The sequence below is a fragment of the Leptodactylus fuscus genome, chromosome 5, assembly GCF_031893055.1.
Source record: "Leptodactylus fuscus isolate aLepFus1 chromosome 5, aLepFus1.hap2, whole genome shotgun sequence".
NCBI lineage: Eukaryota > Metazoa > Chordata > Amphibia > Anura > Leptodactylidae > Leptodactylus > Leptodactylus fuscus.
In genome coordinates, this window is record NC_134269.1 from 11129744 (window position 1) to 11142784 (window position 13041).

The 13041-nt window shown below is 42.4% G+C and overlaps 1 protein-coding gene across 1 annotated transcript; it reads right to left on the bottom strand.

Moving 5' to 3' along the window:
• Nucleotides 1–3422: 3422 nt before the first annotated feature.
• On the bottom strand, nt 3423–11960 carry LOC142202587 (extracellular calcium-sensing receptor-like). The gene is given in 14 exon segments (XM_075272780.1): nt 3423–3446; nt 3448–4328; nt 4413–4536; nt 4875–5102; nt 5940–5944; nt 6028–6122; nt 7630–7699; nt 7953–8730; nt 8971–9262; nt 9651–9872; nt 10888–10919; nt 11128–11156; nt 11667–11785; nt 11956–11960. Coding segments are annotated over 14 exon segments (2904 nt in total).
• Nucleotides 11961–13041: the final 1081 nt, after the last annotated feature.

The window sequence follows — 13041 nt, forward strand, 5'->3', positions numbered from 1 at the left end:
AGACTGCAAATGTGATAAATCTGGTGTAGTATCAGACTGCCACTGTGATAAATCTGGTGTAGTATCAGACTGCCACTGTGATAAATCTGCTGTAGTATCAGACTGCCACTGTGATAAATCTGCTGTAGTATCAGACTACCACTGTGATAAATCTGGTGTAGTATCAGACTGCCACTGTGATAAATCTGCTGTAGTATCAGACTGCCACTGTGATAAATCTGCTGTAGTATCAGACTGCCACTGTGATAAATCTGCTGTAGTATCATTCTGCCTGTCTATGTTTACACTGTCAAGCTATTAGTAACTCCGGGCTACTGACTCAGTATTACACTGTCCTCAAAGACCGCGGTGTATATTCCACTCACCTGATATTTCTCACCCACATCCTATTGTTATTACCTGAGCTCCCCTCTTATATGAGAACCTCTCGAGCATCCTGGGGATTGCACTAATAATTACGCATCCCAGCACTGGTGGAGGTCACTTCTACATGAACCCATTCCCACATGGATATTATCTTCTTCTGATATAATGGACAAATCCATAATTATATATAATGAGCAATGAGTTGTATGAGCCGAGGGAGCGACTCCCCTTACGAGACGATACAGAATTATCTCCTACAGCCTGAATCTATGATATGTAACAATAGTCTCAAAGATACAGGACACACAGCTGGGACCTAGGTGGGGAAGGAGGTTTCTTGACCCATGACTTCCACACATGAAAGCTCAATGGAGTAGTTGCCTTGTCCATAACTCTAGGGGAGTTAGTGAAGCATTTGTGCTATGGAAGATGAGGGTACAGTTAAGTAGTTGTTTCCATGACTCTTGTAGAAGTCGTATAGATGGGTGGACTTCATAAGATTTGTTTCATTTCGGGTTTGGGGGAGTCCCTGGTTTGTTTTGGGTTGAACAAATTTGGATTGAACCAAAAATGAAATTCTTAAATACTGGACCTCTTAAGACCCCAGTATATAAAAGGAAACTTAGATATACCACCGCCCAGGGGAGAGGTAAAAAATAAAAAACAAGTAGGTAGACCTGTGGTCACCTGTATGTATACATTCTCATTTTGGAAGAGACAGGCACCAGTTGGGGGCCCTCCATTCTCCATATTGGTGTAGGTCTCTCATACATTTATGCCATATAGCATGGTATAGGACTACATAATTATAGCACCATTCCGTCGTCCCACCAGCGGCACAAGGCCCGTATTGTGCCGCTGTTGGGACTAAGGGAAAACAGATTATCTACACAGTCATCCATTTCTCTCCCTCCCACAGTTCCACCCTTCGAGGACACAGGATAGTTTGGGTGTTCAGGCTTGGCAACTTTTTCTGATTTTTTACTTTACAAAATTCATAATTTTTATTACTCTATTAAAGAAGACCTTTCATTTCCTAGGACATTTGCGGTTCAGGGAGCTGTTGACTTTCCCGTTATGTGCCCTGGGGCAAGAGATGTCGGTGCAATTACTGATAGCTCTTTACTGTTAGAAGGGCGTTCCTGACAGTCTCAATGGGAACGCCCCTCTTGACTGTACTGTTCGTAGTGCTATACTGTCAGAGGGGGCATTCCATACCGCCCAGCCAAGATGTTGAGCAGTGAGGAACACCCCCCATTACTAGTCTATGGATGAATACTGTCAGAAGGTGGGGAAGGCACTCCTCACCACTCAGCGTCATGGCTAGGTGGTAAGGAACGCCCCCTCTGACAGTAAAATGCTATGGACTCTCCCGTCAGGAGGGGCGTTCCCGGCTAGAATGACATTGAAAAGCTATTGGTAATTGCACCGATATCTCTTCCCCGGGGCACACAACGGGAAAACTTAATTTCGGCTTTCAGTATATAAAACTGTATGTGCCCAAGGACATGAAAGGTCCTCTTTAAGAAAGCCATGTAAGGGCTCGTTCTTTGTGTGATGCGTTGTATTTTTAGTTGACACCATGTTGGGGTACATATAATGTTTAGATCAGTTTTTATTGACATTTTTGGGGGCAGTACTTTGTGTTTTTTCCTCACTCTGCATTACAGATCACAAAGCCAATTGTCCAACACATCATTGTGGCGACACATTATTTATATCCATTTTATCATGTTTTACCATAATACATAGAGTAGATTTCTATAAATCACACCAGGAAACCAGCTCGGGTTATCATAAATATGACTCTTCGGCCCAGCCCGCTGTAAGTCTGACTTCACCCACTGTCGCGGAAAGTGGCAAACAAGTTGTAGAATGGGAGAAGTGGAAAGGAAGAAGGATCCATATTATCACACTTCTGCTAGGTCAGAAAACTGGTGCAGATATGATGGTGAATCACCCCTATTGTTGAACATTTGAAAAATTTGGTGCAAATTATAGCAACAAAGATTCCCACAACATTAAATAAATGTCCTTTGCTTCTTGTCTATTGCAAATCTTGGCCTACTTCCTAGCCTGGATATAGATCACCTATGACAGAGTGGAATAGTTTTGCCCTTCTCCATTGCTTTTGGACAACCACCCAGGGTATTTTTTCCTTAAACCCCCTTACACCCCGAGGTCACAATCCTTAGTGGTCAAATGGGGTACACCGACATCATGACATTGGCTAAGTGTCATGATGTCGGCGTGTCTCACATGAATGTTGAGGCCAATCACAGAAGGAGGATGCCTGAGAACTCCCGGATGCCCATGAGAGGTAAAACAAGGTGAGTATGACTGTTTATTATTTTGGGGCCACCACTTATTATTGTAACATCTCTGCCTTTTTAGGTCACTGCGCCACCCTAGGGCCTGGAAAGAGGAAGGGACAGTGTGTGGGGGGGGGGGGCTTCAGCTTAGGGCTCACTGTCTCCTGTGCCCCTTCCTCCAGGGTTCTCCAGCAGCTACTGGGGAATTGTCATCTAGCAATTCCCTAGCAATTATACTATGAGGTAAATTAGGTCCAAATTGGTTCACTCATCCCTACTTGGAAGTGGGGGTAGCTAAAAATTTGTGCCGGAACCAGAGAAGTGGTGGAAAAAGGTCTTTCTCAACAGTTTGCATTGCTATTAGAGACGAATCCAGCAATAGTGACTGAGGATTCACTGGGAGAAGATCAGTACATGCTGGATATGGGAGTTTGAGTTGTTTTGCACAATTTTTCATGGCAATTGGAGCAGTTTGATTTAGACCAAATTTTAAAGACCAAATCGAGTCTGATTTGGTCTGAGCCAATTATTCAAATTGAACCCTAAATCATTTTGGGAATTTCATTCATATCTAGGTGAATCCATATACTACTTTGCACAGGTCCTCTGTCATTGGTGTCCTCCAATCTTGGTCAGGGTTCTGGTATCCTGGTCTATGTCAAAGGCTTCTAAGGTCTATAGCATATATTTATGGAATATAATGGCACAATGTTATGTGGTTAAAAAACTTTCTTTAATTGAGTTTTAGCATAACATGTTTCCCAAGAAGGCGTTTCCTTGAGTTGACATGAGGTTTAAGCAAAATAATATAACATTTAGGAAAAAACAAGCAGCAGATCAAAGCCCAACTAGAGGACATGATGGCAAAGATCTCCATGGCCACTGTGTATTTACCACTCGTACTTAGTGAAGCTGGGATGAAGGACATCCATACGGTGAGGAACGCCAGCATGCTGAACGTGATGAACTTGGCCTCATTGAAGCGATCAGGAAGTTTTCTCGCCAAGAAAGCAGCAAGAAAGCTAATAACAGCCAATAAACTGAGATATCCTAGGATAAACCAAAAGGCATTGGATGAACCTTCATTACATTCAACAACGATGACTCCAGTCTTGGCCTTGGCATTAAATTCCGGGAAGGGAGGAGAAATAATAAGCCAAATAGTACAGATGAGGAACTGAATAAACGTGCCCATACAAATGACCAAGTAGGACACCTGAGGACTGGCCCATCTACGTAAGTCACTGTTGGGTTTAGTAGCCCTAAAGGCAATCATAACCAAGATAGTTTTGGCCAAAATACATGAAACACATAATGCAAAAACCATGCCAAAGGCCACCTGACGTAATAGGCACTTCTGATGTTCGGGATAACCGATGAATGCCAAAGAACACAAAAAACAAAGGGACAAACAGATGAGAAGAAGACAACTAATGGTGTAATTGTTGGCTCGGACAATGGGGGTGTTCTTATAGCAAATCAGTAGGCCTAAAATAGTGATAGGGACAAAGGATGAGGAAACACTGGTGGATGCCAAAGTGACGCCCAGAGTCTCTTCATAGGAGAGGTATTCCATGGGTTTCTGGAGACATCTGTCATTTTCTTCACTTGGCCACTCATTCCAAGGACATTCATAGCATTCAGTTGCATCTGAAAAGAGATGACATATATATTTCTTAAAAAAATAAAATAAAATTCTGGTGCTTTGTGACAAAGCGTTAATAACGAACTTACCAGTTTCATTGGAAATCGCTCCTTGAGAGCAGGGGACACATTTGTAGCAACAACTTGGTTCTCCTGGAATTGAAGCTTTTCCGGAACCTGGTGGACAACTCTCACTGCATATAGACATTGGGACCTAGAAATGAGTTGAAGGTGTAAAGTTACATATATTTGACATATTCTCTCAAAAAATAAAAAAATTTGATTTGACAAATTTTCTACTTTAAAGTCATCTTTCACACATCTCGCATACCTTTATTGGCCCATGGGTTACCGTGAGATAATACACTGTGAAATACCAATATTACAGCATATTATAAAAGCAATTCCTAGTCCGAGGTGATAGTGTTGACCTATTCTTTGGATAGATCATGAAGAATTTTAGGCTGGAAAACCTCTGTAACCCATTTGGAGACCAGGTACGTTTGGTCGCATCTGCATGTGTTGCGAACAAATTTTTCTTTCTTTTCTTACCTTTTGATCACCAAATGGCCAATGGATGGAAATTGTGTTGATATTAAGGGTTCCTCTGTAAGTGGATGTAAAGTTAATGGTCCCCACTTTGACTTGTTTCATTGAACCTTTGGGGTTAATTTGCCAATTGACAATATCGTATATCGGAGGGGAGTCTCCATTTTTATCAAAATACAAATCTCTTCCATTGCTCAATGTTACTTGAACCTTCTTTATGTAATGGAGAACCTGTGAGGAGAATTTGGTGTATTTTTAGGTATTTTATAAAATAAATACAAAACTATCCTTGCTGTTATACATGTGCAAGACTAGACGTGAGATCTTGGCAGGGACATAACTAGGGATGGCAGGATCCCAAGGAGAACATTTGTAACAAACCACATTCTTCATAGTGACCCCTGCACAGAGTATTATGCCCCATAGTAGCCCCTGCACACAGTATTATGCCCCATTGTGACCCCTGCACAGAGTATTATGCCCCATAGTGGCCCCTGCACACAGTATTATGCCCCATAGTGGCCCCTGCACGCAGTATTATGCTCCATAGTGGCCCCTGCACACAGTATTATCCCCCCATAGTGGCCCCTGCACACAGTATTATGCCCCATAGTGGCCCCTGCACGCAGTATTATGCTCCATAGTGGCCCCTGCACACAGTATTATGCCCCATAGTGGCCCCCGCACACAGTATTATGTCCCATAGTGGCCCCTGCACACAGTATGATGCCCCATAATGGCCCCTGCACACAGTATTATCCCCCATAGTGTCCCCTGCACACAGTATTATGCCCCATAGTGGCCCCCGCACACAGTATTATGCCCCATTGTCACCCATGTCACAGCATAATGAACAGAGACCCAGGGGAGGATACAAACATAAAAATACACTGTTCTTAGCTCTCCAGGGCTCCGGTACACTCCTCGCAGATCTCTTCAATGTTGAACTGGACGACCCCTTACGTAGTGAGCATAAGGACACCAGCCTGGCCTGCATGATGGTCACCAAACAAGCCCAAACCTGCCAGAGCTCAGGAGAGTAAGTAACACTGTTTTTTGTTCCCTCACCTCTCCTGGCCCAACAATCATTATAAAAGACACCAGAATATAATGATAGTACTGTTTGTGGGATTCGTGTGCCCGAGGCCTTACTTACCGATCCGCCTGCAGAAGGAGAAGCACAAGAGGATGTGAGCAGCAGCTAGGATTGGTAAGAAAATAGGACCCATTAACTGCTGAGCAGGTAACGGCCTTAAAAAAAAAAAAAAAAAAAAACACATCAGGGGCCCAAATAGTATGTAGCCAGTAATGCCATTCTGAACCTGAAAGAGTAAATCCAGGAGCACAGCTTGGGTTTGCAGATGTAGATGTCATATCTGGACGAAGGGCATAACTACCATCATAGCAGCCATAACTGCTGCTATGGGGCCCTTCCCATCACTGCTTTGATATAAAGGGCTGTGGGCTGTTAGACTACTCCATTGGTAGACTACTCTTCTGACCATGGCATTCTTGACTTCCTCTTTAGCCTCCAGGAGGGCCTATGTACCACTCATCGCTTCCCATTGCCGAACAGCATCAGGACATTGTTGATGCTGTTCAGCAATGGGACATGATCTGTGCCACGCAGTCACTATATGAGGGTCACTTACTGTATGGGAGTCAATAACGCTGGCAGAATAGGGGGTTTTATATCTTGTGAGGACCAACAAAGGGAGCATTATACCATGTGGCTGCAAGTAAATAAGGCATTATACTGTGTGGGGGCCAGTAAAGGGAGTGTTATAGCATATGGGCGCTGGGGGGCTCAGCCCAAACTTGATATAGGGCTGATATTCCCCAAGTTACATGACTGCTGGGAACCCTATGTCATGCTGAAAGTGATTTCTGCTTTAAAAGAAGACACCAAAATTATATATGTCACTTAGTGGTTGAGGAACCATATAGGAGAGTTTCCTTTATGCAAATTTTGCAAATGTTTAACTTGAAGGCTTAGGACTTACGTAAGCAGTTGCAATCCTCTTTAGCCTAACTTTTTTTCAGTTGCAGTTGAAAATCTACATCTGTATGCACTCCAAAATGGTGCCATTGAAATAAAACATGTCCCACAAAAAATGAGCCCTCATTTGACAACATTGATAGGAAATCAAAGGTAGTATCACTCTCATAAGGCAGAAATTTCTCAACTAAAGGAATTGTCAAAACCCTGAAGAATTTTAAGTTTATTAGATATACAGATGTGTCCACCCCTAACAAGTCTCAAATTTGGTCAAGGTCAACCAATATAACACATTACTACGGCAAGCTTACAAAATTTCTTGAAAGGCTGCAATGGACTGGGTGGCTACACATAGACATCTATAGAGTCGTTGGCTTAGTTGGCTTTGTAATAAGTTATTGCAGTGAGGGAGATTTATCAAGCATTTTTACATCAATTCTTTGATATATGAGATGAGCAAACCAATTTGTAACAAACCGTATTTGTCCCGAACTTTCAATACGTATCAGATTCAACTGAACCCAAAACTTTTGGGATTCATCACCCACAGTGTTTAATAAGTGGAGGCTCAAAGGAAAACTCAATAAACTCTAGTGATACTCATCTTTCCTCGATCTCTTGAGCTCCCTTGCAGTCCTCTCCAGTTGTCTTCAAGCCTCTTGGATTATATAACTGTTATTGGGCCTCAGTGGTCAAGCACCATGATGTTGGCACACCACACATGACAACTGAGGTCAAATCACAGATCTTAGCAGTCACCAGGGTCCAATGAAGTCAACCAGGAGACTGGAATTCACATGAAGATTACTGAAGAAGACCTTGAAGGCACCTGCAAGAGAACCAAGGAGAGGTAAGGGAAGGTGTTTATTATGTGTCTAAACCGTCACTGGGCTGCGCCAATAATCATGAAACAAATCTTGCAAGGCTCGCTCATCTCTAATAAAGACGTATCTAGCTAAGAGGGAAGGTAAGGAAGAGCACACCTGTAGACATGTCTGTAATTTCTTATTTCAAGTGCTGAGTTCTTACTTGCCATGGGTTAATGTTCGAAACATCTGAGCAGCTTCCGTTAAGAAAAGGACCTTCTCCGACTCTACATAAACTCAAGTCATGCATAGTTTTAGCAATTACATGTATAGCATTGTAAAGGTTGGTCAACATTCCTAAATTGGTGATATTATTCACGCTTATCTGATACTTTTGTAATCTTTCATCCACTGTACAATTTCTGTTTGGCCCTTCACGGTTGAAGGTCACATTGGTGAAATCCAGGAAAGCACAACCAATTGTTCCCTCCCAAAACATCCCATCCCAAGGCTCTACTAACACCTTCGAGTAATTGAAATTCTCAATGTAGTCTTGAAACCCTGGAATGGGTTCCCGAGAGTAATCAAAGCCGAGTGTTCCGGCAAGAAGTTGAGAATATCTATCAGAAGACAATGAGTTAGACGTTGCCCAGCCTTCACTGGCCACCCAAAGCTTTCCAGTGATGTTAAGACGAAGGAATTCCTCAAACATCAGAATGATATCCACATCAGTGGCAAAGATAACGACAGTCTTGGCTCTGGACTTTTGGATGGTCTGGATGATCCTTGGAAAGTTGCGATCTGGACGATTGTTCTGAACATACTCTAAGAATTCCACACAAGCTCCAGATTTAATGAATTCTTGTCTCACTCCTTGTATGCCCTGGTATCCATAATCATTAGAATCAGCGATCATCCCCACCCAGGTCCATCGGAAATGTAACAACAGTTGGGCCAGTCCTTTGGACTGGAAACAGTCACTGGGGGCAGTACGAAAAAAAGATGGGAACTGAGTCCTGTCACTTAGAAGGGAGCTGGTGGAAACATGGCTGATCTATGGGAAGAAAAACACAATAATATTATTCAAAAATTTCATTCATTTATGGTCTTTCCTTGGTCAAATAGTGAACCATACAGCTCAAAAATCAGAGATATGGTATTAAGTTTCACGAATGGAAGGCTCTGCACCCAGGATCATTCTCGGTAAAGTCTGCTCTTATTGCGTGAACATGATTTTGGGGTCAAAATATAACCAATACATAATATTGTCCAAAAACATTTCATCTCAACCTACTTGTGGATACCTGAAAAGGCTCAGAATGTGAGCCATGAGTATTGAGAATGTTGACGTAGTGTAGCCAATGAATGCCGCCAGCCGATTCCTCTTTTGGCACTGGTAGTTGGGTATTCCTCTATTCTGCCCAGTTATCATCCATAACGTGCCTTCAAGTTCCTTCTGAAGAACCCGACAAGAGTCATAAATCTGGAAACCCAAAGTGATGTTGGGGAGAAGGTTGGGATTATTGTTGATTTCCTTCATGGCGTATCGGATGGTCTGTAACTGAAGATATTTATCCAGTTGATATCTGTAAGAATTAGAAATGGAAATGGTCAAAAATTCTTTAACAACTTAAAATATGGAGTCATGATCCAAATCTAAATGTATCCCTTTGTACAATTGTACACATAGAAAATGCCCTGGCAAAAGTCTTCAGTGACCTCCTCTGTAATGACAGAGTCTTGACGTGACCATTCAGAGGAACATTTCCCAGAACTTCAAGGAGTTTTGCCTAAATACATTTATCAGGGTATCCTCCTCATTGGTATGTTACGGAATATCACTAGATATTCATAGATTTGGGTCCAACTTCACCCCTTCACTGTACTGAGCAGCAAGGAGATAGGGTAAGTGTCTTATTGGTGGAATCTAAGGATAATACATCAGGATACAGTAATAAAACAGGAATTCTCTACCTCTTACAGATGACCGGCCCCGGCTTCTCTTTGTATGTTATCTTATCGTTTACTTTGTTCACATGTAAAGATAATACTGCTCCCACCATGATGTCTCCACTCCACACTATGCCCATCTCGTCTGAGGCATCCAGAATACAGCCGTGCCCATTGGGATGGGAGGCCGTGGCGAGGTAATACTGAATGAGTGACCACAAGATCTTGTAGAAAAACATCTCCGGCCTGGTGGTATAAAGATATATAAATACACAACCGGACTAGTGTAATAGCAAATATGATAGCAAAGACTAGTAGTACTTCACAGAGTAATGCAGCCACTACGACTACTGCTACTACTGTTACTACTATTACTTTTACAGGCACTACTACTGGTGGAACTCGTAGGGAGATTGTTCCGGCCATCTTGGTTGTAGGCTTGCTCCAGACAGACTGGATGATGATGAGATCAGGGCTATATCTGTGGGGGCCGTATCATCACTTCCAGGACTCCTCCTCCAAAGGGCAAAGGTCACACCAAATATTGACGGGATGTGATTTTTTTTTTTTTTTGTAACGTTAACCTTGTTAACCCTAAAGAGTTCTTAATTACTTTAATTTTACTTACTTTCACACACCTGCCTAAGACATTTGTACAAGGGGGCCACACGGTGGCTCAGTGGTTAGCACTGCAGCCTTGCAGCACTGGAGTCCTGGTGTTCAAATCCCACCAAGGGCAAAAAAACCATCTGCAAGGAGTTTGTATGTTCTCCCTCTGTTTGCATGGCTTTCCATCCCATATTCTAAAAAAGACAAACTGATAGGGAAAAATGTACATTGTGAGCTCCATGTGGGGCTCACAATCTACATTTAAAAAAAAAAAAATTCCATACAAATCGCCCGTTCCTGTTTACATTCATATCATTATAATAAAATTTCCTCCCGATGAGTCCAATGACAGATCAATGACAGTGTAACAGAAGTCATGAGAATCCTGATAGATGGAAGACACAACAAGTGACTTACCTGGTGGTGTATCAGAGCTCAGACATACTGTACTGAGTGGGACAGCTGCCATCTCATCCATATATATAACGTATATATATATACACGTTACGAGGATATTCCCAATCCCAGGTGATCGCAGAATCACTAAGTGAATCTCCCCATAGGGAGCTGTAATTGTTTTGCTTATTTATAGAGCGAGGAAAGGGAGTTTTTTCCGGACATCTTTGTATCCGATCTGTCTCTTAGATCTCACCTTGGGGATATCAAGTCCTCGGAGAGGAACATCTGAGATAAAATGACTTATGTAGTTGTCTTTATACATGACATGTAAGAGGGAATTTATTAAAGGGGTTTCCCACAAAAACAGATGATCTCATATCCCCTCTCCGACTGCTCAGACTCCCATCATTCCATCCAGTTCCATTGGAAGGGTCGGAGATACCGCTCTGCTTTTACTATGTCTCTTATTGAAATAAATGTAACAGTGCCAGACCATTGCTCCATTCTTCTGATCATTGGGATCTGAGCAAGGATATGCAAAGTATCATGATATTTACTGTCGTGGGACTAATAAAGCTGAGACAACTTATGGGAGCGCTCTAAGAAAACTGGTGGAAGATCAAAGTGCACCACAATTCTTCAAGGTTGCACCATAAAATTTGCTATACCTTTTGTGTCTGGCACAACAGGGCTTCTTGGTTTAGAGGGGAAGAGGTTGTGGCTTAGTGGGGAAGGGGTGTGACTTACAATGACACAGTATCTTAGTAGTATAACATGTACCTCAGGTTTCTGTGATGTGTAATTACTTAAAGGGGTGTCCAATTGTAGACTATTATTCACTTTTCCTCTATCCACAGGACAGGGGATAAATGTCCGATCGCTGGGTTCCCCAGTGATTAGGAGGATGGGGGACCAAAAGTCCTCTAAAGCCACTTGTGTGACCAGTGCTCCATTCACTTCTACAGGGCTGCAGGCGCTGATGGCTATTATATTTCCAGTAAACCTCATAGAAATAAATAGAGCGCCACTCACACATGCACACTGGCATTCCATTCACATGTAGGCTGTAGGTGGCTTTCAGTCCCCCATCCTCCTTGTCCTTGGATGACTCAGCAATTGGGCTACCAGTGATCGGACACTTATCCCCAGACCTGTGGATAGAGGAAAAGTGTCCATAAATGCACCACCCCTTTAAGGTTTAGAAACCATTCTCTGTAATTTATGGGCAGACTCTAAGGCCATTCAGGCCATTCCATTTCCCCATATCCGCATGAAATATGTGCAGAGAAAAGTCCTGCAAGTGGCAGGAAACCACACGAACCTCATTAGAGTCTATGAGATCCGCAGGTTTCCTTAGGTAACCATTTTCATTGAGTGGATAGGTATCCATTCAAGGTTTCCCCAAACAGAAACCCGAACCGGGCCTTAGAAATGCTCCATAATTTGAGGACGGGCCTTTTCCTGTTACACCAAACTATCACATTCTATGAATGGGCACCCATATAAAGATGGTTCTCAACCATTAGGTCATCTATGGATACTAAGACACCTGGTTACACATATGGAGACACTGTATTTACTGATGTCGTATAAACACTGGGCATAAAGGTAGACCACACCATGGCGTGTAGTAGAAGTGGGGACTGACACCGATAGCAAAACTCTGCACAAAATATATTGAATGTCCCAGTGAACTTTGATGGATCAATTTTGAGATAATTAAAATTTTTGGAGGCTTAAAGGAGTTAACAGGTTAAAAAAAGTGTGGCTTTTTTTTCCATACATGGCACCACTTATGGTCACGGTCTGATTCTAGTAAGTGATTCCACAAAGTGAATCAGCAGGTGACAAAATTTTTTTTAGCTTTGGCCAGTCTCTGAATCTCCTCCCAGAAATCTGATTGGTGCCATCCTGTTTTTTTCTCTTTCGACATCTTCTGCTAGTTTGTACCTGAAGCCTAAGTTGTCCTTGGCAATCTGACAGCATTGGGATTGCCCATTTGGCGGACAGCACACAAGGTATCGCAACCATCGAATGTAGTGGATGACAATTCTAGTATATTCGTCGGAGATGCTCGATGGTCAATTACCGAGGACAACTTGGCCTAGTAGGATGTTGGGAAATCATGAGAATGACTCCTTCCAGGTATACAAGTTTTGGAGAATTCCATGTGACTGGCCAAAGGCTAAATTTTCCAGGGATTGGGTCTCAATACTAAACCAGATCCCTGGACTAGAGTGGTGCTGTTTTTTGAAGCAAATAAAGAAGTTCCTGTTCCTGTAGTGAGGAACAGTGAAGCCTCGAAACATACAAATAATAGACATCATAAAAAACTTTAGCGATTCTGTATTTTATTTTCCGACTTTGTATAACACTGATATATCCACATAATTATGATTTTTTTCCA